A 27,964-nucleotide genomic window follows, 5' to 3' on the forward strand; every position below is an offset into this window, starting at 1 on the left:
TATTCCTTTTTGGCATCATACCTTTACTTTATTTGTCGCTTATTTATGTGTGTGCCCATAATCCAAGAAGATGCCACAGGACAAACTATAAGAATTTGGATTTACTCAGGCTTGTTGTTTCTCTCTCTCTCTCTCTCTCTCTCTCTCTCTCTCTCTCTCTCTCTCTCTCTCTCTCTCTCTCCCCCCCCCTGCCCTTATGTTTGGTCGCGCTGACCCTTTCAGACGTACACAGCGACCGACACTCAAGGTGCTGGCAGAGGGAGACGGAAAACAGAGACAGAAAGCAGAAGCAAAACAGTAAATCACAGACCGAGTGAGGGAAAGGAAAACAAATCAAAGAAGTGCAGCTCAGCTGAGGACTTAATGAATGCTCATCCAACTGGCTTAAGTTTTCCCTCGCTCACTCTGCCGTGAGCGGGCGTCACTGAAAGGATTTCATTTCGGTCCACCGAGCAGCAGCAGAGCTGTAAATGACTACCACTGGTTTTGGATTATTTCATGGCGGCCGTTGGGATTGAATGGGGATGACGGCATCAACGGAAGATGGTAATATGACAATCTGCTCTGAGATGCTTTTACCTCCATTTGGTTTGTCTCTTTGTTTACACACAATTTTGTTGTTTTATTTGCTACAGCTGTCCCCTTCTAACCACAGGTTATCTTTAAAATGGCATTAAAGTTTACTCTGTCAAAATATCAATTAGGGTAGTTGTTAATCAATATTGCAAAATGTAATCTTTAACAACATCTTTCCGTAGCTTGTTCTACTAGTTGTTACACTTTAACATCTTAATATAAACAAGTGTGAATTCTGTCAGATACTGAGCTTGAATTGATATGAAAGCACACCTGTCTAAAGGTGGGATGTCCTGTGGATTTTTAGCTTCCAGGATTTCAACTCTTACTGTATTGTTTCCCTTTATCCTTTCCCTTTTGTACAATATTTTGATATTTAAAATAGTTTTTTTTGAACAAAATGAGTAGACATCACCTTCCACTCTATTTTCAATCATTTTTTAATGGTTAATTATTGAAAAATAGCCCTAAATATATCATAATACCTTTTATCTTTTACAACATATCCAATGATGCATTTATGTAGAATTCCCATGTGTTGTATAATAGTACCCCAGTCTTTTATTTATTAAAGTAGTCTCTTATGTTGCAACATGGCTGCCACAGCGCACACTGGCCGCTGCTCCAGCGGCCAGTGTGGATTATTTTTTACTTGAGGTGAAGCTCTCAGGTTACAAAGCGTTGAGGAAGATTTCCCAAGCCGGCCGCTGTACCTGCCCCCTTCCTGGGTGCCGATTTACTGAGTGAGTCATCTCACAGCAGCAGGAAGGTGAAGTTGGAAATCAGGGCTGTCAAACGGATTTGAATTTGAAACCAACACACACTAAACTGCTGAGAATCACAGCCTACAAATCCTCACTAGGAGGTTTCTGAATGTGTGTGTTGTCACACCCCGGCTGCAGAGGGTGTGGCTGGTTGCACATGAAGTAGATTTTTGTCTGCCGCTCACTCTCTGGGAGGATGTTATGTAAAGGAGGAGGCTGACTTTTAAAATGCCCGCCCAGCTCTCCTCTGGCTTTGAATTGGCAGGATACTGTGAGTGTGTGTGCCGCTGTCCCTTTCCCGCCCTGTTTCCTGCATATTTACCGTGACGTTGAAGCCAGAGTCCATTAACTTGACTACTCCGGCTTTGGGAGTGACCTCAATGTTTGGCTATTTGTTCCTGTGCTGACCCGGTTACACAGAGCATCCTTTTTCTCCCAGCAGAAGGACGTCTTGTCCCGCCCTGGTGATTCAGTGGAAAGCGGCTCTGTTTGCAAAACGACAAATCATCACCTCACCGTTGCGTGGAGCAGATTTTATTATGACGTTTTAGTTTAGGATCTGGTCAACACCGGTATGTAAAGTGCGCAGCGAAACGTTTCATCTACTGTGACTTCGAGCTGACTAGTTGACTGAAAGTCCTTTTCTCCGTTGAGTGTGGAGTTAACGTTATCTTCCTGAACAAAACATACACTGATCATTTCCCTGCGTAGCTTTAAGATTCAGTTTCATCATTCATTCTTTATTTAAAAGGACTTTGCGGCAACGTATATATGAATATACTCAAAACAGATCGGTGAGATAATACGTTTATCTGTGTGTGTGTTTCCACAGTTTTAGGCTTCACAGAGATACATTCGGATTTGATGCAAAACATTTCAATGTGTGATTATCCAACCTGAGTGTGGTTCATCTGTGTTTTCACCTGTTTCCTGTATCTAAGTGATTGTTTCTGGTTGTTTGCTATGAAATATGCCGGTGTGAGTTACACTAACAACAGCTGTGGGTTAATTGCAGATGAGATGAGTGTGTCAGTGAAAGCTGAGCCACACTTCGACATAATAACACGCCTTGTGTACACACACACACACAGCGCAAACACGCTCACGATGAGTTTAAATATGTGCTTAAAGTCTCGGCTCATTCTTAATTCCCTGACGTGCTTTTAACGACATAATCACACGCCTAGCGGCCTCCTGACTGCTACCTTCAAACCGCGCTGCAGATCATCAAGGACATCATGATTAGTGTTTGCCCTCTGCAGGCTCCGATTCGCTGATCCCGGTGAAGCTACTGAATCCCGTCTGGCCGTCTGGGTGCCTGTGTGGTCATGTACAGGAGCTCCACACAACCTGTGTTTATGTCTGACCTCAGTGTAATTTGGTTTTTGCTTGTGCTTGGATGGCAGCGTACAACGACACACCGTTGAGGGAGAGGGCCACAAAACTTGTTTTGTACGCTGAAAGGTACAACCTCGTACCTCGTATCAGACACATCCCTTTAATCCCAAAAAGCCGATAAGTAGCATTAAACATTCAAATCATCGATTGCAAAATGAATCAGTTGTAACTGTAACAAAGCCATTGTAAATGTGGGGTCTCCATTATATTAAGTGGTATATTAATGGAGCTTTAAAGATTTGCACATGTTATTCATTACTGTAGGAAAGACTTTGGAAGGTTTGACTTGTTGCTTCTAAACCTTTTAAAGAATCTTAACTTGTATAGGCATTTGGCATGGTCTATTTTAACAAGGGTTTCTTCATCACCACACATTTTGTTCCATGGCTGATGTGATAGACCTCTGCCCACAACTTCTGCATTAGTCAGTAATCTGTTTACAGCACAATTGAATTGTCCTCCAAATTTTTCAAATAGTTAAGATTGTTTGTCGCTGTTTTCTGGTGCATGATAGCTTCTGTCATTCAGGAAGTTGTTATTCTCAGTGAACGGCTCATCGGAGCAGTAAGATCAAAACAGCAGTTTATCAGACCTTCATACAGCTTTGTTCTGCCTTTCACAAAATGACACATACTTTTTCCACAGTAAAAGCGGCTGCTCTGGTTGATGGCCAAATACTGTGGATGGGGTTGCTTTAAATTTAGTTGTCGAATCAGTGCTGATGATAAATGGAGTCCACTGAAGAATTAAATTGCCAAGTGCAAGCTTTATCGACAATGCAGATCCCTACTCCTGCCTGCTGTGCTCACGTAATGTAAACCGGGATACTTTGCACACAAGTGACGAGTCACTTGGTGATTAATAACGCAATATCTCACAAAAGAATACTCACAAAATGGAAATATTTGTACACTGAAGACCTGAGGGCCAATTTGTTAACTCATCGTCAAACACACTCTTTCAAACTCATTCAGACAGAAAATAAATAAAACACCACACAGGTCTTGGTTAGGACTTTCTCTCAGCAGCTGAGATTCTGGGGGGTCTCTGGTGGTCGTGTCCTCCCAGCTGCCGCAGCCTCTCTCTCTGTTAGAAATCCTGGTCCATGACGTCCTGTGCCCTCGCGTATGGGAATGGGATTTTCTGTTGTGTAATTCTGTTTTTGCACAGCTGCCAAAGCTGAAGAAATTCTTCCCCTTCCTCACATTATACATCAACAGGTAGATATGGTCGGACATTTTCACATACAGGCAGTAACAAACAGTGTAGCACAGGTTTCTGAGATGGAGATCTGTGGGATGTAAAAGATGCTGGGACATCATCATTACATCATAATGCCCCCCTGACACCATCATTACGTCATCACAAGCATTTCAGCCATACATCAACAAAAGGGCGGTTTTATTATGCACAATACAAGTCAGTGGAATGGCTTCTACACATTTTCTTTTTTAAATGCTTAATTGCTGTTTTTATTTTTTATTTTATTTTATGCTTTTATGTTCTTAACTATTTTTAAATCTCCTTGCTTTATGTCTGGATGTTTTTAATGGTTAAAATAGTGTTGCCTTGCATGTGTACAAATTTTAGACTTTTGTTCCAAGGTCCAGAAATGTCAAGATACATATTTCCTGAAGTTGTTATAATGAATTGGATGAAACTCCTCCCTTTCCATAAATCCATGTCCATCCATTTCCATTTGTGTGGGCAGCAGTAGTCTGTGTAATCACATTTTTTCCTTTTTTGTTTCCTGAAAAAATGCAGACATAACCTCAGGAAATGGATTCTTTCATGCTTATTTAGAGGCAGTATCCGTGTCTGCAGAGGCTTTGAAGTTTGGCCAACCCAAATCACTTTGCTTATTGTGCTTCACATTTTTCTCAGGCATTTTGTATACAATATATTACACTTCATCGAACAGAGGGGGAGTCTTGTAGTTATACTACCATGTTGAAAGGCTTTAATACTTTAATGTGAATGTTCTCATTCTTGCCAATATTCAGTTTCTATATATGAATGACTGTGTTTAAAATGCTGTTGCCATCTGATGGCACAGTTATCTAGGTGGCCAAGTTTAGGGATCTAAGATGCAAACTGTGTAATTGTAACCTTACTCAAATCAAATCATTGCCTTTACCTCTCCGCACATTTCCTATCCATGCTGTCAGATGGTTTCAAATTAAAAGTAGTTCAAAAGTGAAAAACTTTATCGGTGGAGAGATGTCCCACAGGATTGTAGCAAGTCACAAGTGATTTTTTTACTGTTGAGAATTTAGATGTTGTACAGACAGAACCCTGCTTGACCCGAGGAATGTGAAAGGACTATTTCTGTGTCATAATAATACCCGGCAGAGACATTCAAACTGTTCTCAACTCCCGCACTGGGACATCTTACCCACAGTAATGTGAGTTGTAATTTATTTCAGTGACTGGGTGAGAGGGATCTGTATGTTTATATAGAGCCTTGGGAATCTGCAGCAACCCAGTGCTGAACCAGGTCCACACAGTCCTCTTCTGCACCACACACTGGAGAGCGAGGCATAAATGAACACAAAAATAAAAAGAACACACTCTGGAAACTGGAAACAGCATTACAGTAACTGGTGATGTGTGTTGCTTTCACAGCTGACTTTTCTTTACCAAACACTTACGGTACTTTTTTTGTAAGCACTACAAAGGCTCAAAATCATTTACATATTCCATCGCTGCTGCAAGGGGACCCAACCCAACATCTCTATTTAGTCTTCTTCTTAAGGTCACATTCATTTAAATTTCAATATTATACAAGCTGCCCTTTTCCAAAAATCACAGACCTCCCTCAATGAGAATCTGAGAAAAAACATATGACATTATTTAGGAGACGATGAAGGAGGTGCATATTGTTTTTAAGATGGAAAAACAATATTTGCTGTGAACTGAATTGTATTCGTGCTTCTCACCCTACCGCTGTCCCCATTCAACAACCCCCCGTTGCCCCCCCTTCCAGTACCATCCTCCTCCTCCTCCTCCTCCTCCGTGTCACCATCATTACGACCATCACTGTGCTTTGTCCAAAGCGGGGTGTGGCAGGACTGACCAGAAAGCGCTGAGTCACAGTGTTGTTTCTGGAGCTGTCGGGCTGAGATTTCTGCATTTTTGGCTAATAATGCAAGGAGATAAGACATAGAGGGTTAATAGCCCTAGTTTGCATGAGAGAGAAAACATTTGACTATATTTTGTTTTTTATAAGCAAGACGTATAGAAACAAACACATTTGCTCTATGCAAGAGCGCTACATTTTTTTTTCCTTAAAGATGCAGCGAAGGACATGCACGGCAGATAGCAGCGCTGGAGAGACACTGAGCACTAGTGTTGATCTGAGAGGACATAACTCATCACACATTTACACACCCTACGTCCGTGTCTGTCTTTCTTCATCCCCTCAGCCGGGGAACCTGTGAGTTCAGCGGAATGTTTCTAACAAACATGTTTTTTATCGATCATTTGATTTCACTCCACCCAAAAGCATTAAATGTGTCTATCAAAATGTAGTATTTAATGATTTATTATACTTATGGAAGATTACAGGATTTTCGAACTATGACGCATTTTCTTGCTCCACACTGACATTGATGCACTCTCACACAGTAAACGAGACTGAACACATGTCTTGCGGGTGGAAAGGGCAACAACATTCATGCTGTGCGTCGACATTCACGCGCAACCCTTCCTGATGCCATATATCTCCCCACACAGCCATGCGTGTACATCCTCGGCTGTGGCCTTTTCTATGGGCTAAATAAAGCCGAGCCTAAAAGTGGGTTGTGGGCCATTGGTTCGGGTCAAAGGGAACGTGAGACTATACGCCGGGAGGCCCGCTAGCCTTGAGACCAGCCGTCACAAAGTGTGTTTATTGGGATGTTTGCTGTCAGGCTGGCTGATTATGTGTTTAATGAGGAGCACAGAGGGTTTGTGTTTGTGTAGCCATTCCCTCAGCAGGCCACAAGGATGAGAACAAGGGCCTTTGTAATTTACTGTGAAAGACTGCAGTGAGATGAATGTGAATGACCCCAGCTTTCCTCTCGTAAAGCACTATGACAGGCGATTTAAGGAGATGCTTTTTTATCAGTTTCAATAATATTAACACATATTAATAATCAATTACTTGCTGGTCAGATAAAACATAATCCCTAAGACTTCTCTTTTGGATTTCATGAATTGTAATTCCATTTTCCCCCATTTCCCTTTATATAATCAACTGCATACTAATCGATGAATTGGTCAGTTGTAGCTTTTGGAGGGATTCAGCTTAATTAAATATTAAATAATATGAAGTAAAAAATATGTCAGGACAGGACAGCAGAGTTTATGTTAAAATGATTATTTGGAAATCACAAATCAATGATACAAGGCAGTATTACTTGTATCACTTTAGATTTTCAAGTAATACAGGTGTGTATATATACAGTAACCGCTGCCTGTCTACTTTGTCTTTGATGTGGGGGGGATCAATAATTAACCAGAAGGCAATCGAGCAAAGTTAACCCTTTTAACCCTGTTCTTAAACCTCTGATTTCTCTTTTCTTGTTGTTTTAAGAACCTTGATTCTCTGGAAAGCTCGATCCAGTACCTGTTGTCTGGGCTGTACCCGCCCTTTGAGGCCACCGCCCCCACTCTCCTCAGCCAGCTCTTCCAAATCATCGATAGTCGTTATCGGGGCGATGCTCTGCGGTGCCTGCTGGACTTTCTGGTCCCAGCCAAACGCATCTTAGAAACCGTGCAGCAGGCTGCATGCGTAAGTCACTTCCTCCACAATTTTTTATGTAAAAATAGAGACGCTCTAAGATGTTCTGGACTTCATTTATAATAAAAAATACACACAAATGTTGATAGGCCTCTAACACTGAAACCCTATAATGTCCATCTCTCCCTGTAGGCTCAGTACTCGGATGTACTTTTCCTATGTGAGGGCTGGCCTCTGTGTTTGCGTGACCAAGTTGTCATCCACCTCGCTCCCATCAACCCCTCGCTACTTCAGCCTGGCGACTTTTACCTCCAAGTGGCACCATTCTGTACCCAGTCAGCTCGCATCTTGGTCTGCAGCCTCCTGGAAGAGGAAGGGCTTATAGTGGAAGTTGTAGAGGAGACTCCGATCCTTGATACATCCTATCCTTGTCTTTTTAGTTGTGACTGGTTAAAGGAGATCAACCAGGGCCGCCATGGAAGGCCTCTCAGCCAGTGCCTGCTCGCCACTGGGCGGGGCGTGGTGAGGTTGCCATGGGAACGGGTGGCTGTGCCGGATTTTGTGGATGTGCCACTGTGTGCTGGGAGTAGTATGGCCTCTGCTCCTCACACATATCCTCCTGTACCGCCTCCGCTTCCTCGTCCTTCACCTCTTTCTCATTTTCCTGAGAATTCTTCATCCAATCGTTCACATCCTCTTTCTCCAAAGACACCTTCACCTAAGCAGCATCGTGTAACCATTCAAAGTTCAACTGCATCATCTTCCTTACACCCCTCTGCCTTCTCTGTGGAGACCCGAATATGTCCAGCGAGGCACGGCATTGCTGTGTCACTCTGCCTGGTGGATACTAGCGGTGCTTCTTCATCTAGACTTGTTGCAGTGAAAGAGACTGAGAGTGAACCTAGGCCTATTGGCTGGGTGTCTCCTAATTCGTGGGACTTTCCTGGAAGAGGCCCAAATACAGCAAAACAAACTAGCCCCGTTTTAGGTACTAGCACCCCTGAAAGTGGAGAAGCTACCTGCAAACGTGAAGATAAGGGTGTAATTGTTTCAGAAATTACAGGACTAGATAGTCATAAACATACAAACATTAAAGACACAACAAGGAGAGAGCCAGCAGGCCGCACTGTTGCTGAAGGAGAATATATTGATATCCTTCAGGCAACTATGCTTTTTAGTAGAGCTCAGTCATCAACTGAAGAACCGCAAAAATTAGAAGTGCAAATGCAATCGCATGCACAAATCAAACCGCAAATGCAAAGATATCCACATAGACAAGCACAAATGCATCCATGTGCACCAATGGAGTCATACAGGCAAACACAGAGGCAGCCAAACACACAGACATCACCTCAAGCACAGTCACGAGCACATGGGCAGTTTCCTACAAAACCACAAACACAAAGTCATTCTGGATTAGAGGCTGCTGTATCATTGAAACCCAACATGTCCGACGAAACCGCTCTCCACCATTCCACATCCCACCCCCCTCACCCGGACCCTGACTGCGTTGAACCTTTCCAATGTGTCCGTACAGTCCGTTTCTCAGAGAAACCCTGCACCCCGTGCATGAGGAGAAGGCAAGGCGGAAAGGCGTCCAAATCTCAGGAGCTGAGGTGTCGATACAGGGATTCCTACCAGGCTGCTATACAAAACCCTGTCCCCTTTGGACAGGAGAAGGACAGGGGGAATATGTTGGCTGTGGTGGAGGAGGGTGGGGATTTCTCACAGTGTGAGAAAAGACCTCTGCAGACCAACGCAGGGCGCAATGTTCCAGGAACGTGGTTTGATTCTGTCAGTGGAGCCATCTGTAAGGAGTCAGGAGAGAAGAACATTGTTCCATATTGGAAAACCGGAGATACAAACACTGCCCCCTGTAAGGACTACGGGGGGACAAATGTTTCAAAAGTTGGTGGGCTACCAGAACAAACAGCTGAAAGGACCACTGTGCGTTTCACGGAACCAAGGGATTTACACAATGTGAACGGGACAAGCTTGAACGATCCTAACCAGTCAGATGCAACGATGAACTTGACCCTCAAGCCTCGTGAAAGGCTACAAAGTAGAAACGATTCCAAGGGAGTTGGTCCACACTTTCCTCGGTCTCTTTCAGCACCACAGAACAGACATGAATTCATCTCAGATGGAAGATGTTCATCCCTCTCCACAGCTGTGGTGGACACCTCAGAAAAGTGTGCCCTGGTCATTGTTGAAGGTCAAAACGTTAGAAGAAGAGACGATACAGGGTCCTGTGCAGAGATTCCCCAGCTGCATGTAGTCAAATGTAAGAACAGCACAGCCTTTGGACTGGTTTCACCCAAGATCAACAGGAGGCAGACGGTCATTCCAGGTACAAAGTAATGTTCTTGTTCATATTTTGATCTAATTTGATCTTTAGCATGTAGCGTTTCATTAATTGCTATTTACTAACATTCAAATCAGTCTTCATCAGCCTCCTTATAGTAAAATGCATCCACTTTCTTAAGATGCTGCTCAGCCTGGCAGCAAGTTCTTAACCAGTAGAAGTGGCCACCAGATGGGGAACCCGTCAGAGAGAGATCCACCTCCAGCAGCAGAGACCCAGAAGGTCTCCCAGTCGGCCTCTAGTCGTCCCAGACCTGACCACCTTCCCCTGGGATCCCCTGACCCCAGAGCCCAGCCCCTCTACTCAGGATTGGCCTCTATCACAGGTAAGCTTCTATGAGCAACACACTACACAATAAAACAGGATGATCAGAACAATCAAAGGGAATTGTCTGGAAACATTTCAAAAGCAGAGACACAAACCTATAAAATATAGCTATTAAATAAGTGAATAATAAACAGATTCAGTTAAAAGCTAAGAGTAGAACAGTCTGTGAGACAACTATTTAATTGTTTTTTCTCATGCCTTGACCAGTAAAACTCAGGTACCTGCAGGAGCTCTCACTCTCTCTTCAGCTTTACTCTTCTGTCTTTGAGCTTTTTGGTCTGTCATTACCTGGTTTTGTTCATCATGCCTTTGCTAACATTGCATACTCTATATTAAATCTACCCACGTCAAAACATACAGAATAATTACTTTAAAAGAAAACCAAAACAAGTATTTCCATATGAGAATATACCTCCATGGGGTAGTGGAAGGTGCTGCAGCGAGTCTCACCGATCTCTGCTCTCACCCTTGCAGGTGGCAGAGACAGGACAGGCAGGGCGATAATTGAGCTCTATGGTGACCACCAGGGATGGAGATCTTCTGTAACCAGTCAAGAACTCTTACAGATGCTGCTCTACTTCCGCACTATCACCAGGTAGGCCAGCATATCATGAATCAACTAATAAATCCAATTCATACTAGAAGGAAGTGTTAGCATCATTTTGGTCACGTCCGTTTTGGGGTCGCTGTTGCTCACTTTTTTTTTCTACCTCTGTTTCTAGGAGAGAAATCAGAGAAGCTGGGCTGATGCTAATTTTTGATTCAAGGAGGACAAATCCTCAGCCGCAACTCTATAAGGCCTTAATGACGCTTCAGGTAAAAAGCTCTTTTTTTTGTATGTTGGCTTACTGCTGAGTGAAATGTAAATATATAAATATTATAAAATATTCTCAGATATGTTGGTGATGATCAAAACTTAAACTTAAATAAAAAATGCTTTAATGTGGTTATGATTGATGGAGTGTTTTACTGTTACAGGAGCAGAATCCCCATGCAGTAAATTGTTTTGTGCTGCTGGTGAATAAGGAGAACAGCCTTCGACCAGAGAGGTGTCCCGGCATCCAGGTCCGCTTCTTTAATCTCAATATCAAGACAACGCCGGTTGAGAAATATTTTCTTTGTGGTCTCTATAAACAATAATTGATCTGGGAAAGCTCTGCGCTTCATCGATCTGTTTGGTCAAGTTGTGTTTTTAGCAGTGACGCTACATATGGAAAAGTCAGATGGTCTGTTTATTGGCTTATCACTTAAGTCTAGACTATAATATAATGAAAACACATCCAGAGGATGAATCCTAATGATCAGTGAAATATCCCAACACAGTAGGTATTCAGTTGAATTAACAATCAGATTTTGTTTGCATTTAATTAGATATTAATTAAATATTGAGACTGTTTGTCAATATATAATTCCACATAAATCCTAAATTAACAATGTAAAATAATGTAGCTCTCAACTGGGTTTAAGTACTATTTCTAACTTCAAAGGCTGCTCTATGGCCAGGACATATTCACCATGGCCAGGACACTTGTGCCTTAATATATCATATGCATTTAGGATATACTTTTGTATTTGGAAAAGTTGTTTTGGTAAGAGGTAAGAATGACATTTAAAAAAAATGAATGAAAATTGCTACTAATATCCCGTTTTTCCTGGCACACAAATACAATCAAACAAGCCACATATCCCTCCGAACTTGAACACTAAGATATTAGTTTGGTTTCAAAGTCCAGTCCGAGGAGTCAGGCCTCAAATGTTAAGCTCTACAAAATCAGAAAAAGAATGATTAATAATAATAAACGTAGTTACCAATGAACAGCCCAGTCAGACCCCACATGTTCCCTTTGTGCTGACAAGCAAGTTAAAAAGATAAAAGTGAAACTTTAAGGTTCCAATTTTTAACAGTACATGAAAGGGGAATAATCCATTTTACGTAAGTCATGAACAACATTGCAGAAATGCAGTATGTTAAGTAAAAGACCAGGGGGTTTATTGGGCAAATGATGATGTAAGAATCTCCCTGTGGTCCACTCTGTATCTGTGAAAATGCGTTGATGCTACCGTGACACTTTTTGCCTCAAAGCAGACTGAAGTGGTGACATCCATGAAAGCCTTGTTCAAGCTGGTGGAGATGAGTCAGCTCAGCTCCTGCCTGGATGGCACACTGCCCCACAGCCACTGTGACTGGATAGAGCTGCACCAGGTGAGACGGTCACATCGACACCGCTCCCTCCTCCGCTGCACTGACACATGATTTACTCATGTCCACATCTTTTACTCCCTAGAAACTTTTCCCATTTGTGTCTGATCTTCATGAGGCGGCCAGCCTTCTTCTGAGGGCCATCAGTGAGTTAGAGGAGCCCCAGGGGACGGACACTGTACAGGTACCTTACCTGGTTGTATCCTTAGTATGTAACTTGATTGGTAATACAGTACGTGTGTATGTTTGTGTGTGTATTCTTTGAATGATATTTATAGCCATTCTAGCTCATAAGATACTTTAAACGTCTTTATGCCTTACAGACTGTGCAGCAGTGCATGATGGACCAGAGGACTCTGATGAGACATGTCCTGGAGGACAGTCGATTAGTCAGCCTGCAGAGGGAGGGCGGGGCCATCCTAGCGAGGCTGAGGAAGGAGAGTGACCTCAAATACCCGCATTGTGAGAACCTCAGGTAAACTCAGCTCAGCTACCTCAGCTACCTTTCTTAGGATACGGTTCTAACTTTTGGTACCTTGTCATATATTCACTAGAAAACAATCTTCTGGATTAAACATATTACTACTGTCCACCACACCAATGATTCCTGGCACAAATGATTTAATTGCAGCACACAGTTGGAGTGTAATTTGATATAAAGGGTTTTCCAATACGCAGGACAGAAATAAATAGAAGCCTATTGTGAAACACCATCATGTTGCTACAAATCTGACTTTGGCTGTTCAAAGCAATTGTTTTTACAAACCAAGTTGTGCCTAAATATGCTGCTTGATCCTTATCGGTCAGAACACCAGTTTACTTTATCTATTATTTATCTTTCTAAAGTATATGATTTATCTCTTTTCCAATTGCAGTGACGCAGTGGACTCGGTGACGAGCATGTACAACCAGGTGGAGGAGCAGGTGCATGTCCTCGTGCAGAGGTCCAACATGTCCCTGGAACACCTGGAGTATCTGCTGCAACTCAGGGAGGTGGAGGGACACTTAATGCAGGTGCCTTTTTTAATAACTGATATTCAAAACTGCCTTCAGATGTTCTCATGCATGTAACTTGCATTTAAAATATATGAGGCTTGGTTTGTCTACATATTGGACATCACAGTCATGAACACCTAGCGATCTGATGATAAATATCAGGTAGTCATGGCGATGGCCATTTTTGATGTGTTGATGTTTTTGTCGAATACATCTAGAAATCTAAAGTTTTGCAATTTAGTTAGGTGTGTAATACTGATTTGCTTTATTTGACTGTGTTTTATGTCACAAACGCACAAACTGCATTACATTTGTTTCTGGGAATGATGGATAAGTTGCTTAGCTCTGGGGCAGCATGTTCTTTTACCATGTTGCTCTTGGGATACTGACCCTTTTAAAACATATACATAATCGATGAGAAAAGAGTGAAAAGAAAAAAAAGCAACAATTGACTCGCTATTGCAGTATACTGAATTGGGAAAGTGAAACAAGGTCAATTTACATTGATTTGAGCCCATGCTCAAATCATGTATGCAATATGTTTTTTTTCCTCTTTCATGACTGCAGATGCAACAGTGGTTTCACATAGAAGGAGAGCGCCACCTGCTGGAGGCTGAATCAGTCAACAACTCTGGAGAACAAATGGAGCAGATCCTCAACAGCTTCACTGGTTTCCTTATAGAAGCGAATGTGAGTATGTTTTCATCTCATGTATCTATGTGTCTCTATCTGCCCACCTGAATCTCTCTCTCTCTCTCTCTCTCTCTCTCTCTCTCTCTCTCCCCCCTGCAGGACCGAAAGCACCATGCCATTACGTTGGTGTCGGAGGCAGAGCGACTCCAGCAGAGCGGGTTCCAGTACCCAGAGACGGAGGCCTCCGGGACTCTAGTCAGCACCTTCAAGTCGGGCCTGGAGAGCTTTCTGGTTAGGGCGGAGGCCTGTGGCAGGGAGCTTCAGATCATGGTCAACGTGTGTGATTTTTGTGAGCAGGTTTGTATAAGGAATTTAATTCAAAGTCCAAGTATTCAAGATCAGTATGCAGCTTGTGCTCTAAGAAACCTTTATTCTGTCCAGTTCTGGACCCAAAAACAAACAAAGGCATCACTGGGTTTTATTAATATAAAAATTAGGGCTGTCAAAAATAGCGCGTTAACGGCGTTAATTAGCTGTTTGTTGTTAATTACGTCAATTTTTTTGACGCATTTCACGCATGCGCAGTGTGACAAATTATTCAGGTCCGGAAAGAACCTCTTCTTCTAGGGAATGCACTTCATCCTATACAACACATTACTGCCACCTGCAGGCATATGTCAGGCCGTCAGGTTCAGCAAGTTGTTTGCGCCAGAGACCCGCTCCCCCCCCCCCCCCCCCCCCCCCCCCGTTCTCGCGCAGCAGAACAGAGAAGAAGAAAAGCTCCGCCCAGCAGAGCAAGAGCAGCGCTGTTCTGAAACATGCGGAGGAAGAGAAACCAATGCGATCTAAATCCTCCCAGGTATGGGAATATTTCACACTGAAATGGGGGTGGTAGCGGATTTCTTTGCAGCGCCAGTCGTTCTAATCGCCGCGCTCGACTTCAAGGTGTAACCTTTATTATTGTTCGGTCTGAAACGGCGCGCCCAGTGACGGGTGGTGCAGCAATATTGTTGTTCGGGTGGAAATCGGGAGAAAGGTCGGTCCGGGAGATTTTTGGGGGGGGCTTTGAAACATCGGGAGGGTTGACATGTCTGGTCATGTCTGGTCATCGCAGGAGCACAAACTCGCAGCAGAGTGGGATAAACTGCAGAGGCTCGAGACCCTTCTAGAGCCATGCAGGGAAATCAGTCTGTAACTTATCAAATAACATTGATTTGATTATTTTCTGGAATGAATTAAAAAATCAAATATCAATAACATATATTTATGTAAAAAATAATAATTATGATAATAATAATGATAATTATGTATCTGTGTCCTGTTATTTATCTTTAGTATGCATTTCAGAAAGAAAAAATGGTTAGGATTCAGGTGTGATTAATCATGATTAATCCACTGAAAATTCTGATTAATTTGATTAAAATTTTTAATCATTTGACACCCCTAATAAAAATATCTTGGCAGGAGGCAATTTTAGGTTACAGTCCAATGCTACCGTTTGTCTGTAATCACTACAATGAGAAGTGCTAGATGTTGAAAACCTAATGAACATCTTCTCAAATGCTTTTGAATAGACCACAATTGCTGAGTAAACCAGTTATGTTGTTGTGAAACATGTAAAGAATTTGATATTACTTTGATTTGTCGTGTAAAGTGAGCTCAAAATAATTAGGTCATCACTTAAGACAGAGATTGGTTTAATATTCATACACATTCGTTTGCTCTTTCACAGAGACTAAATGTATACGGTATATGTATGTAAATGTATCTATAAAAAACAATAACATTAACAATATATTTAACCAGGCTACAGCTCTTGCCAGCGAATGCATCGAGTACCTGGGTCAGACTCAACCCATAATCCACACACTGCAAGACTGTGACCCGACCACAACACCTGTCAATCACTCAATCACTCCGCCAAAACAGCGTCAAAACCAAGACCCCGGACTGAGCACTGCATCCCGTTGCCCGTCTGATATCCGAGCAGCACGTGCCTCATGCCCAACCACCACCAGGGTTTTTCTGCCAAGCAGTGACACCTCCGTCCTCCAGACTTTTCAAGACAGGTTCCTTCAGTTCAGCACGGAGAAATTTCTGGAGGTGAAGGCTCAGGCCAGCGCCCTCCAGGGCTCCAGGGGGATGCAGGTCTGGAACGTAGCCTGGCTGAGATGCCAGGAGGCCAGGCAGCAGCTCTTCGAGAGGATGCAGGGTGTGGAGGAGGTTTTCCACAACCAATCAGATTCTGACAGCTTGTGTGAACTTCACTATGTTGATGTGGTGAGCACCAATGTTCAGTCGCCGTCCTCCGGTGGCCAGAATCTGGTGGTACAATCTACACCCGGGCCTAGACACCCTCAGTGGGAGGGCATCGTGTCGGGAGCAGTGGATGTGGGGAAGAGACGGCCAATCCTGGGCAGGAACAACACAAACTCAACAAATGTGGCCTGCTGTAACGTCACACCTGAGGATCACAGTGATGCTGTAACCAGCCAGGGCTCAAATGTCACTCCACCCTCTCCTCAAAGGTAAGGTCCATTCATCTCAATCAACAAGGATTTGGTAGTTGGATTGGTGGATTCGCTGCCACATTGTTGTTCAAATGTTCGTATTGTGACATAGAGGTACTCTTCACTGAAGCTGTGTGATGTTTAAAGGATATTCTCAGTATTGGTGCATCTATGTCATTTGATGATAGGTCAGCGACAAGGAGGAGACAGACGAGCAGAGCGAGGAGTGAGAGAGATGCTGCGGCTTTGTCTCAGTCCCAGACTGTCGGCTGCCAGTGGTTTCCATGGGGACGGGGTCTCAGAGCGAGGTCGGTGAGCCAGGACACTTCCTGCACAGGAGAAGCAGCAAAGGAGTTATCCCCTCCTTCAGAGCAGCCCCTTCGACCCCCGTCGTCCTGCTCCCATCACGGTCAGCCCTCCTGCCGGATCCTCCAGGAGGCTCAGAAGTTCCAGATCTCCCGCCACGGGAGCTTCTGCTCAGCAGAGTCCTGTGAGAGCGACGGGGGGGCAGCCGGGGGTAACAGGAATTTATACTGCAAACACTCCAGCTTGCCCACCGGGAGATGCGAGGAGGCGTTTTGTTTGGCAACTCCACAGGAGAATGCCAGCAATGCCCTGTAAGTTGTTAAAATATGCTTGCCATATAATACTTTCTGGGTTGAATGCCTCTAATCTTACTAATCGTGTGAGTCTTAATGCTTTTTCATTTGCTCTTTCTGTCTGTAAGCTTCCAGTAAAGTGCTACAGGTATTGTTCTTATGATTCTCTTCGCTTATCTTGTCATGCTTGAACAGACCCTCTGTTTAAGGTTATCAATGATATTGCAAAAGAGTTAGTTGATAATATTCCAGTAACATGTTTGCCACCTGATAACAATTGAATACCTTTATAATGAAGCAAGCAAATGAATATACTGTATATTATATGTTTTTTTCTTTTATTGATGTAATAGAGCTGCCCTTCTTTTTATAGGCTACACCAAGTGTACAGCAAACTTAGTGAATCAAGTTAAATATGTTTGCGGCAGAGGAGCTGATCTGCAGGACACGAGAGGTGTTTTAGACGTCTGTGCACAAGGATTCATTCTCATAATTCATTCATATTTATATTTGTTTTCTATCACATTGCATGTGGGGAGAGTAAAATGAGAGCATGTCACTGTAATATGTGCTGAGATGTAAAAGTGGCTTGACTGCAGTGATGCACACGTGTAATAACACCGTGACATCACTGTTGCTGGCTGCGTTCCGAGATGAAACGGGCGTATCATTTTGGCCCGTCCAAGGCAGCCAATTGATGCTTTGGAGAAAATAGTTACATATGATGACTCATTATGCAGCACTTTTTTTTCAGTTAGTTGGATATTAAAGGAGTAATTGTAAGAAAGCTTTTGGAGATGGTTGAATGTACTGTGGTGTGATAGGTGACCTTCTGTGTCTGAAGTTGGTGGAGATTTGTTCCCTTTGTGTGACCAGGAGGCTGCAGCGTGTCATGGAGGAGCTGGTGTTCACGGAGAGGGAGTACGTACGCTCGCTGGGCTACATCTTGACCCACTACCTGCCCCTGCTGGACAGACCGGATATCCCCCAGGACCTCAGGGGCAAGAGAGGGGTCATCTTCGGTAACCTGGAGAAGCTTTATGACTTCCACAGTCATTACTTCCTTCCCGAGCTGGAGGCCTGCCAAAGGGAGCCTGGCATGGTGGCCCGCTGCTTTCTCAGACATGTGAGCAACAAAACAGTTCAACTGGGATATATAAATGTCAGCCAGTGAGCTTCTATAAAGCTTCTCCTACCACCAATTGACTTAAGCCCCTGAAGTTTTTGGTCTGTGGGAGGAAACCGGAGAACCTGGAGAGAACACACACAAAAATATATATATGATTTTGTGTTATGGTTTTAAGTTTTTACAGAATTTTAATCACTATTTTGTGTATTTGTCATTTTTCTAATGATTGTATTCTTGAAATAGTCCCATCCCAGTACTCAAGATGTGATGGGACGCAAGTCGACATTTATTGTAGAAGGATTTCAGTCATATTATCATGATATGATTATGGAGATATATGTGGCTACCAAAAGTAATCGTTGGCTTGTTAACTGTTGTTCTAATAATGTAATATTAAAATTCCACAGAGTGAGAGTTTTGGTCTGTACGCTCTGTACAGCAAGAACAAACCTCTGTCCGATGCCCTTATCCTCCACCGTCGCCATGACATTTTCAAGGTCAGGTTACATGTCTCGTCTTTTTCTTATTTGACACATAAAAGTTATTCACTTATCAAGTAGATATTCTACATCCCTTTCTTTTTGGAGGTTTACACTACGTCAGCTTCATCAGATTCACATCTCAGTTTAGGACTTGCTTGGATTGAAACCGGCATTGGAACCCAATTTGTTTGTTCTAGATGTTGTACTTTAGCTGCAGTAGAGATCCCTGGGAGTTCTGGTGTCTAGCTTGACCTTTTTACCTTTAGAGACCCATATCGTTTCCCCTCACAGAAGAAGCAGCATGAGCTGGGGGACATGATGGACCTTTCATCGTACCTGCTCAGGCCCATCCAGAGGATCAGCAAGTACAGCCTCTTGCTGCAGGATATGCTGGCTCTGGCTGGTTCGTACAGGCCAAAAGACATGATCCAGGATACACTGCTCGCATCCAGTGTGTGCGCACAAAGTGTGTGTGGCCCAGGTTCACGTGTCCCTGATCTGACGGGCAACGAGCCGGACCGGGAGAGGGCTGAGATCCAAGCTGCTGCCGATCTGGTTCGTTTTCAGATGCGACACGGCAACGATTTGCTCACCATGGACGCCATCCAGGAGTGCGATGTAAGATATCAAGAAGAGACACCTGATTCACATCAGTTAAACTGAGTTAACAGTTTTTCTTTCTCCTCTGCTCAATGTGTCAGGTGAATTTAAAAGAGCAGGGCCAGCTTGTTCGCCAAGATGAGTTCACCGTTTTCTTTCGGAAGAAGAAATGTGTCCGCCGCGTCTTTCTCTTTGAGGATCTCGTCCTCTTCAGCAAGACCAGGAGGACAGATATTGGCAACGATGTTTATGTCTACAAGCAGTCATTTAAGGTTGTCAAAGGCTGTTTCAACCTAAATACTATTTCTTTTTGCTGTCTAGATTTACAGTATGTTCTACATCACAGGTTTTCCGTTGTAAACTTTATTTCCATCCAGTTTTTTACCGTCATTGTAATTCCTGTTTGTGTTTTATCTGCCAGACGAGCGACATTGGGATGACCCACAACTCTAGTGTGAACAGCTTGTGTTTTGAGATCTGGTTTCGCAGAAGAAAACGCCAAGACACCTACACCCTGAAGGCCTCAAGCATGGAGGTGAAGAAAGTATGGACCACCGACCTGGAGAGGATTCTGTGGAATCAAGCCACGCACAGTCGAGGTACTAACAACAAATCTTGTGAATTACAAAGTGCTGTGGAGGATTTCTTTAACTGAGCTATACGTTCCAGAGCTGCGCATGCAGGAGAGGGTGTTCATGGGAATGGGCCGTAAACCCTTCATGGACATTCAACCCAGCGATGCTGCCATCTCCGACCGAGCGGTCAGCTGCGCTCTGGCCGGGAGAAGTAAGAAGCACATCAACACACAGAGGGTTTCTTTACAAAAGAGTATCTGAATACTTTCTTCAGACTGCCAGCAGCATTAGTGAGAACATGTTATACTCTAAACTAATACATAATATATCTGTGAATAAATGGGTGGTTGAGGCTCCGTGGATAGATCAACGTCTGGCGTTTCAATCCACAGCTCCTACTGTCCACATGTCCAAGTGTCCTTGAGCGAGACACTGAAACCGAAGTCCCCCTCTGGAGCTTAATGGCAGCCACTGCTCCATAAAATGTGTAGGATGATTAAACACAGAGCTCAAATCATGCTTCATGTAGATGTATGCATTGAAGATACATGGGGTTGCCATTTTAGCATGCTAACGTACTAAACTAAAATGATGAACATTAGAAACATTATACTTCCTAAGCAACAGCACGATACCATTGTGATCACATATGTATTGTACAACCTCACAGAGCAGCTAGCATGGCTTTAGACTAGATTTACATTTTCATTTTCTTTACATTTTTGTATATATTTTTGTCATGTTATTTTTTTAACAAAACAAACCCTAATGAAAATGTAACTGCTTGTGCCGGCATTGCTCACTGACCTTCATTTCTCCTTGATGACATCGATCCGTGTGTGTGGTCAGTCCCTGTGGCCTGTTGTTCACGCAGGGGCGTAGACTTTCCAAGGCCACAGTCCATCGGCTCAGGCAGCACCGCCTCCACCAACCTCAGCCAATCATCTTCCTCCTCTGGACGAGGCTCGCTGCCCCCTGCTGGTTATCCCGGGAACCAGTCCCAGGGTTTGGAGAGCGGCTCTGCTGTCTGCTCCTCCCCCGAGAGTACAGCTGAAAATGAACTCAACATTTATCATCTTCGTCAGCATCCTCTTTGTCGTAATTATGAACAATGGAAGAGTCATCATCCCCTGGGTAGGTTAAAAAAAAGGAAAATAGTAGATGAGTTCCAGTGCCATTTTAATGTGATTATCAAACTAAAAGTAGTATTTAGTATTAAAAGTAAGTATTTTTAAAGCCACTGCTGATTTGAAAATTCTTTAGTCTGGCTTCAAATGTTGGCAGCATCAAGAATCACACCTTAGCAGAGGTCATCACTGCTTAAGACCATATCTGGAAAATGTGAACATTCTTGGATGCTAGTATGAAATTGATAAATGCACATTTTCTCAAAGTGTCAAGCAATGAAGCATTCTCTGTTTCTATGGTTTATTAAAGGATCTGAATCATCCAGAGAATGCATGGACCTCTTTAGCAGCTCGGATCGCAGCCGTCTGTCTGCTATTGGTGGAGAGCTAATTGTATCCCAGAGTTCAAAACCCCTTCCACCACTTGGTCGGACCCCCGGCCTAAGGGAGAGAGACAGCTCACCTTTGGTTAACAGAAAAAACCAAGGAGGGGTCCACCAACCTCCACATCTGGCTAACACTCAGGTACAGGTGAAAGTCAATACTGAAAAGGGTCCCAGACACATATTGTTTATCCAAAGCTGGGGTTGTTTAGAAAAAGGTTGGAATGTCTATCAATATGAAAATTCTTTAATAGTTCCGCATTGGGGAAATTTACAGGATAATACCAAAGTACAACACTTAATTAAAATGTAGCTTTATTAGAACATCAAATCCCCAAAACAGATGAACCATTAGAAATAAACATAACCCATGTTTTTTTCTTTTTACCATGTATTTGAGATATGAAATAATATCTAATCTGACATTGCAGGTGGATGACATTATTATTGGAAAATCAACAGAAGTTTAACACTGGATTACCTGTGGGAGGTAAGAGTGAAAATGTAAAAGAAATAAACACTATCTTAATTTTGAGCTTATAAATAAGTTTAAATCTGCTTTGATGTATCTTTGAGTTTTCTTTAAACTCTCATCCTTGTTCATATTGTCATTTTTAAATAATCTTTACCATGTAAAGAGACTTTTGAAGTGTTATATAAATAAGTGTTCATTATTATTATAAATTAACAATACACACGTATTAGCAGCATTTACACCTGCTGCTAATACCAACCCTATATTTCATGTAGTCCTACCAATGAACCAATGAATTTGTATGTTTATAGTAGGATCCATCTCAGATAAACTTGTTTTCCATTAATCTCAATGGACTCTATTATTATCAATGCACTTTATAAGCACAAGTTGTTCCTTAAATATTGTTGCAGATCATCTACTGCAGCTGTTCTGGTCCTGTGGGTGATCCGATGGCCACCAGACGTCATTTGATGACCACTGCCTGATCAGTCAGCTTTGTCTCGACAAAATTGTTTTAATGATTTACTGAAGCAATTGAGGTTTGATGTGTTGGTATCATGTGTCAGTCATTCAAATGTGTCTGTCTTATATCAGAAGGTTCCTTCTTTTTCTCCACACTGCTGCTGTACATTTGTTTTTTATCTCTCCGCCTCTGAGATTATTACAGTAGTTCTGTATTTGTCAGATGGGATTGACCACTTGCATATGTGTTTTCACATCTGGATTTTAACTGCTCTGTAACCCATGCATTTAATACAGAGAGTAAATATTTAAAATATGATGCTGTCTACACGTGTAACAGATACAGTAGATGAAAAACACCTTTCGTTTTTAGGATCCACTAATGGTTCCATACCAACATCCCACAACAAAGAATATTTCCTGATTATTTTGTTGACAAAAGATTAATGAATCAGTGCATAAGGTCATCTTGTGATCTTCAAGCCACTCACCTTTTTTCGTTTTGTTGATATGTTAATGTTTTTTTATTTGTATCATGAGGTTGCTTCCGTCTCAGCTGACAGACTGCAGTAAAATGAAGATATGTCCCAGACTGTGATGATGTTTCCCTTCCTTTTTCCAAAGACAGTCATTTCCATGAAGGACAGAGGTAAACACTTGCAAAAGGTTTAATTTCACCTTGGTGCAGGTTTCAGTTTGGTGCAGGACCCGACTGCATTTAAAACCACTTCTTCAGTTCTGTATTTCATGTTTCATTGGTATTCCTCTGGCTAATAAGCTTTAATATGGCCATTTTGTTGAATAATAATAGTAAATATAGACCCACATCCTCTTTTATTGAGTCTGCATCCATTTGCTTTTTTTGTCAGAAAAACACAGACACTCAAGTTGCAGTTTCATGACCTTTGTACAACATGTCCCAGTGGCTGAAAGATGTAAAAGGGAGAATCCTATTATATGGCCTGAGATATGTCACATAGTTTACTGCCTTGCGACAAAAACAGCTGCTAAGTTGCAGATATGTGTTAATGTATGGTGTGTAATTTACTTCTTTACATTATAGAATTTACAATTTGTGATTAATGTTAACTGATAGTATTTATATTATTATTTGAATCATAAATTGATGAAGAATATTGTGCAGCTACAAAAAAAGTTGACTATAATGACTAAATTGACTATAAGGCATCTGGTACCTGTGAATCTGTTCATTGCTTTGTGTTATATTCTATATTATGTGATGCACACACACAAAAGATTAAAAACTGAAACACAATATTTTTGGAGGTTGGTGTAAAATGTATTAATAAAGGGGAATAAGTATTAGAAGTATTAAATACATAATTGTCAGATGAGGGCTCCAAGATCAGGTTGCAACGACTATAAATAGAGGTGTTGTTACACTGCAGATGAGCACAGGCTTTACATTCTTTATATGTTGAGTAAAAATATAGAACTAAGCCTGAATAGAAAAGTGTCTAGTTAGATTTTGAATGTGTACAGTTTTGGACCCCAAGTCTGCTCATTTTAGAGAGCAGGACAGCAGTGAATGAGGAAACCACAAACCTGGATCTTATGTTCATAACTAGATCAGCTTCTCGCCAGCAAGTCAGAAATATACCGAGGAGCCAAACCATGACATGTTTTATTGACCATTAGCAAGAGCTTAAAGGAATATTCTGTATTGTACTGGAACCAATGAAGGGATTTCATCACTGAGAAATTAGTTTTTTTGTGCATGTGTAAATATTAGGCTGCTACATTTTAAACGCATAGGAGCTCATTTGATGTATTTCTAGGATATTTTATTTTAGTTGGATGCAGTCAGACAGGATAGAAAAGGAAAGTCCAAGACTTGATCAAGCAATTGTAATTAAGTCATCAATACCAGGAAGACCCTTTTGGCCAACAAATTTACTTGCAGTATTAGTTTAGTACTTTGTTTGATTACTTAGTGTTTTTATTGCATGAAGACATTTTTTTTACAGAGAAATACAGCTCATAGTGGATTATTCCATTTTGTCCTCATCCGCATCAGAACATTGCATAAGACGAGGAGCTGAGTAGTCGACCATGTTAGGGAGTCCGTGCACCACGCAACAGCTCAGGGCGCTGCAGGAGACTTTCATGGAACTGGCACCAGACCACTCGCTAGTTTCGGCATCATAATACTCGACGTCAAACATGGTGGATGAGCCGCTGTAGCCCCCCGCGACAAAGACACGGTCATCGATCACGGCAATACCAAAGTTACTGCGGCAGGCCAGCATGGAGGGCACAGCGTGCCAGGTTTTGGTGTCGGGGTTGTAGGCCTCAGCAGTGTTCAGACGGCTGATCCCGTTGTAGCCGCCAACCTTTAAGAGAGTGAGGATGATTAAGGAGTTGGTATTGCTATGACCAGATTTCACTATGTACTCAGCAGCACTCTTGCAAGGAAGGGCAACGGACACAAGTTACATAGTATTTTACCTAAAAAAGTAGAAGCTGATTCACGCAAATCTTTTTCCATTGTGTGTAAAAATGTGTGTTTAAATGTGACAATTTTCCTGCCAGTAAATAAAATAATTCTTTATTTTTCGCAAAGCTGTATTTAAGGCAGCTTTTGGTGGAGTCTGATACAGAATTTTGTATGTTTTGAGTGCGTAACAATTTCCCAATTGTAAAAATTGAGTAATTAAAATGGGCATTCATTGATTTGAAAAAACCTTAAATCCTCAAAAAGATATTGTGGGAAAATGAAGAAAACTTAAACTTAGTATTTATTTGTAATGTAAAACCTGCTAGAAATGTTTTTTTTCTTCAGTGTGAGCAATGTTTAATGTGCTTACTGCAAAGACTTTGTCTGCATAGGCAATGACCCCAACTCCACTGCGGATTTGGTCCATGGAGGCAATCCGTGTCCACTGGTTGGTCTCTGGGTTGAAGCATTCAGCCGTTGACAGGAAATTATTCCCATTGAAGCCACCGCAAATGTACACCTGAGGAAAATGAGGTAATAAGTAATCCTATGCTGTTATTGAGAATATTCATTCTGTAAGGATATTGTGAACTCTATGTCAATCTAATAATAACAAAAACATGATACACATATTGGGGGATGAGGCCCAAAATATGTTTTTTTTTGCTCTAGTGGTAACACCCTCATTTAAAGTTCAATTGAATAATGTAGTGGGATTTAGTTGGTTTAACGTTTTGTTCTACAATATATCTTTCTTGGTGAACTCTGAAACCCATACATGGCTTTTAAAAAGCAAGAGTAATTTATTTTCTGCAACGGTCCAAAATCCTATGAGAGCTGCACCCACCTTGCCACGGAGGTTTGTGCAGCTGGCGTCACTCCTCCGCTCATGCATCTGAGGAATTAAAGTCCACTGGTTGTTTCTGGGCTGATAGCGCTCAGCACTTTTGAGTCGATGCCGTCCATTATAGCCTCCCATGGCATATATGTACCCGTCCATCACGGTTACGCTGACATAGCAGCGGCTCCGATGCATTTGCTTCACCTCTGTCCAGGTGTGGGTGACCAGGTCATACCGGTACACGCTGCTGAACCACTCGGAGTTGTCAAAGCCACCGACACAGTAAACTGCTCCGTCAAGGAAAACTGTGGCGTGGTAGGCCCGCGGAATGTAAGCCCCGTATTTTGAGACACTGACCCAGCGATCAGCGCGGGTATCATACGCCTCTATGACATCGGTGGAATATCCACCGCGCCTGCCCCCGAAAGACAACAGGGCGGTCGGAGACAGTCGTGGGCAGGACAGGCGGTTATAATAAATAGTTTTGGACAACTTGTTTATATTGAGGTCATGCATGGCCTCCAGGGCCCGGCTGAGAATCAAATGACACTCTGAGCTTGCCAGCACTAGTTCGTTGTTTCTCACACTGTTTGTGATGAATTGTGGACTTGTTAAAGCCAGCCTGACCTACATGAGACAGAAGTAGAAATTCAGTTGTTTGAAATACACCCCAACCAATACTTCAACACTGATATTACATAACACAAGATAGACTTGTCTTCATAACCAAATCTACAAAATTATTATCAAAAACATTAGAAGGTTAAAAGACAAATGTTGGCCAAAACAACGAAATTTGATTTTTTGTTTATTCTCAAATATCATTATGAGGTATATTTCTTTTATTTTTTTTCTTTTAACTGTGGTAGATTATGTGGAAAAACTTTACAATCAATATTGCTCATCTTGAGCAATGTATCATAAATTCCTTAATTAAGGCTTTAGCACTTTATTAAAAAAATTGACACAAAAAAAAGCAACAAACGTTCTGGCAACAATCCTAAACATAACATTTCTCATAAATTCAGCAGAATCTTTAGTATCCTCAACAATTCTTCTTCTCCTGTTTTGACCTGTTTACATCCGGTCTGGACTGTTGCAGACTATACTTTGTCCTGCTCATGCTGTTGTATTCATGATCCCAATAGAGCATATGTTGAATATACAAATCAAAAGGCTGAGTAATTATTTATCTGTCACTTACATTGGACAAAAGCAGAGAGATGTGTTCTCTGCGTTCCTGTGCGGCGTAGCCAATCCAGCAAAGGATGGCCCCAAACACCGTCTTCTCCTGCTTGACATTGAGGTGGTCATTCTCAATGATTTTAACCAGTTCCTGCACAGAGAGCAGCGGGAACTCTTCTGAGGTGGAAGCAACCTCTTCAAAGTGAGTCACTGTGTAAAGGAAGGCCTTGTGGGTCAGTTCAGGGGTGTAGTAGAAATCTGTGAACCGCCAGATGCCGATGCAGTTCTGCGGGGACAGCTGATCCTCCAGCAGGCTGCAGCAGGCTTGAATAAGGCCCATCACATTGAACTGGTGCGCTGCAATGAAGGACTCTTGTATATTTTCCGGTGTCACAGCGGGAAAGGCGGTGTAGGCAAACTCGATGATGATCTTCATGACGTCAGAAGACACATTGGGAATGTCAAAGACCTGTCTCTCTTGGGTTGACCAGTTGGTGAAGAGGGCTCTGTGGGACCGGAGCGAAGCACATGGAGGTTCAATACGTTCCATTCACAACAACAGTTAATAGAATAGTAATAAATGCAAACCAAAATATTAGCCTAACACATGAGACTAACAGAAAACAGATGCAATTGCATTTACCCTTATGAACCCACTTTCACACATATTTGTTTTTTTTTTTTTTACGGGGTTTGCAGCAACATATGCTAACCTCTAAGAGACAGTAAAGTCGGCCCGCATAACCAGTCACTACACAGGTTCGATGGCATTTGTAATGTAATGTTGTATATCTAGTCATCCTTATTCCACATTCAACTCAAAGGGATGTTATCTGAAGCTGAATGTGTGCAGACAGCGAAAGTGACCTTTGCAACAAAAATACATGAATACATCCTTGTAAAATGTCCTATTCACATTCACACTCTGTGTATCTTGTTCTGCTTATTCAAAAACTCACTGGAAGTACGGGCTGCAGTTGCAGAGGACGATCTTGTGCACGGGAAATCTGGTGCTGCCCACTCTGATCACGGCGTCACAAAGCTGTTGTTCCAGACGAAGCTCATTATACACAGACATCTTTGCTTTCTCTGTGGGGATTTCTACTCTACGAGGACGGTTTCTCCACACTTATGAATTCCTATTTTGATACTA

General features: G+C 42.3%; 2 protein-coding genes across 5 annotated transcripts; one reads left to right on the forward strand and one right to left on the reverse strand.

Moving 5' to 3' along the window:
- The first annotated feature begins 237 nt into the window (after positions 1-237).
- Positions 238-24,231, forward strand: LOC119223381 (rho guanine nucleotide exchange factor 40-like). Of its 4 annotated transcripts, none has more exons than XM_062563829.1 (25): positions 238-546; positions 7,315-7,512; positions 7,654-9,811; positions 9,948-10,151; positions 10,628-10,748; positions 10,876-10,969; positions 11,132-11,218; positions 12,237-12,356; positions 12,439-12,537; positions 12,677-12,828; positions 13,229-13,367; positions 13,917-14,039; positions 14,142-14,339; positions 15,789-16,510; positions 16,681-17,109; positions 17,968-18,217; positions 18,628-18,717; positions 18,994-19,320; positions 19,404-19,574; positions 19,724-19,901; positions 19,972-20,088; positions 20,727-21,011; positions 21,315-21,529; positions 21,819-21,877; positions 22,276-24,231. In XM_062563829.1, the coding sequence occupies exons 1-24, from the start codon at positions 544-546 to the stop codon at positions 21,855-21,857; spliced, it is 6,519 nt and encodes a 2,172-aa protein (XP_062419813.1). In that variant the 5' UTR covers positions 238-543; the 3' UTR covers positions 21,858-21,877; positions 22,276-24,231. The 4 variants fall into 4 exon arrangements, with proteins under 4 accessions (XP_062419813.1, XP_062419816.1, XP_037336566.2 ...); XM_062563832.1 differs by having other exon boundaries at positions 12,240-12,356; XM_037480669.2 differs by lacking the exons at positions 21,315-21,529; positions 21,819-21,877; positions 22,276-24,231 and having other exon boundaries at positions 20,270-20,862.
- On the reverse strand, positions 24,231-27,889 carry LOC119222572 (kelch-like protein 10). The gene is made up of 5 exons (XM_037479326.2): positions 27,771-27,889; positions 26,831-27,317; positions 25,633-26,253; positions 25,156-25,305; positions 24,231-24,681 (listed from the first exon to the last, which is right to left on the reverse strand). Exons 1-5 carry the CDS (start codon positions 27,887-27,889, stop codon positions 24,337-24,339), a joined length of 1,722 nt encoding a protein of 573 aa, XP_037335223.2. The 3' UTR covers positions 24,231-24,336.
- Positions 27,890-27,964: the final 75 nt, after the last annotated feature.

Source organism: Pungitius pungitius, chromosome 1 (assembly GCF_949316345.1).
Source record: "Pungitius pungitius chromosome 1, fPunPun2.1, whole genome shotgun sequence".
NCBI lineage: Eukaryota > Metazoa > Chordata > Actinopteri > Perciformes > Gasterosteidae > Pungitius > Pungitius pungitius.

Excerpts from the sequence above, each read along its gene's own strand:
- LOC119223381 (XM_062563829.1), top strand. Across the intron at positions 12,538-12,676 it reads AGGGGACGGACACTGTACAG|ACTGTGCAGCAGTGCATGAT; the intron begins GTACCTTACCTG and ends TATGCCTTACAG. Across the intron at positions 18,718-18,993 it reads GTCGCCATGACATTTTCAAG|AAGAAGCAGCATGAGCTGGG; the intron begins GTCAGGTTACAT and ends TTCCCCTCACAG.
- LOC119222572 (XM_037479326.2), bottom strand. The coding sequence starts at position 27,889 with ATGTCTGTGTATAATGAGCTTCGTCTGGAACAACAGCTTTGTGACGCC. Across the intron at positions 27,318-27,770 it reads AACTGCAGCCCGTACTTCCA|AGCCCTCTTCACCAACTGGT; the intron begins GTGAGTTTTTGA and ends CCGGTCCCACAG. Across the intron at positions 26,254-26,830 it reads TCTCTCTGCTTTTGTCCAAT|GTCAGGCTGGCTTTAACAAG; the intron begins GTAAGTGACAGA and ends TGTCTCATGTAG.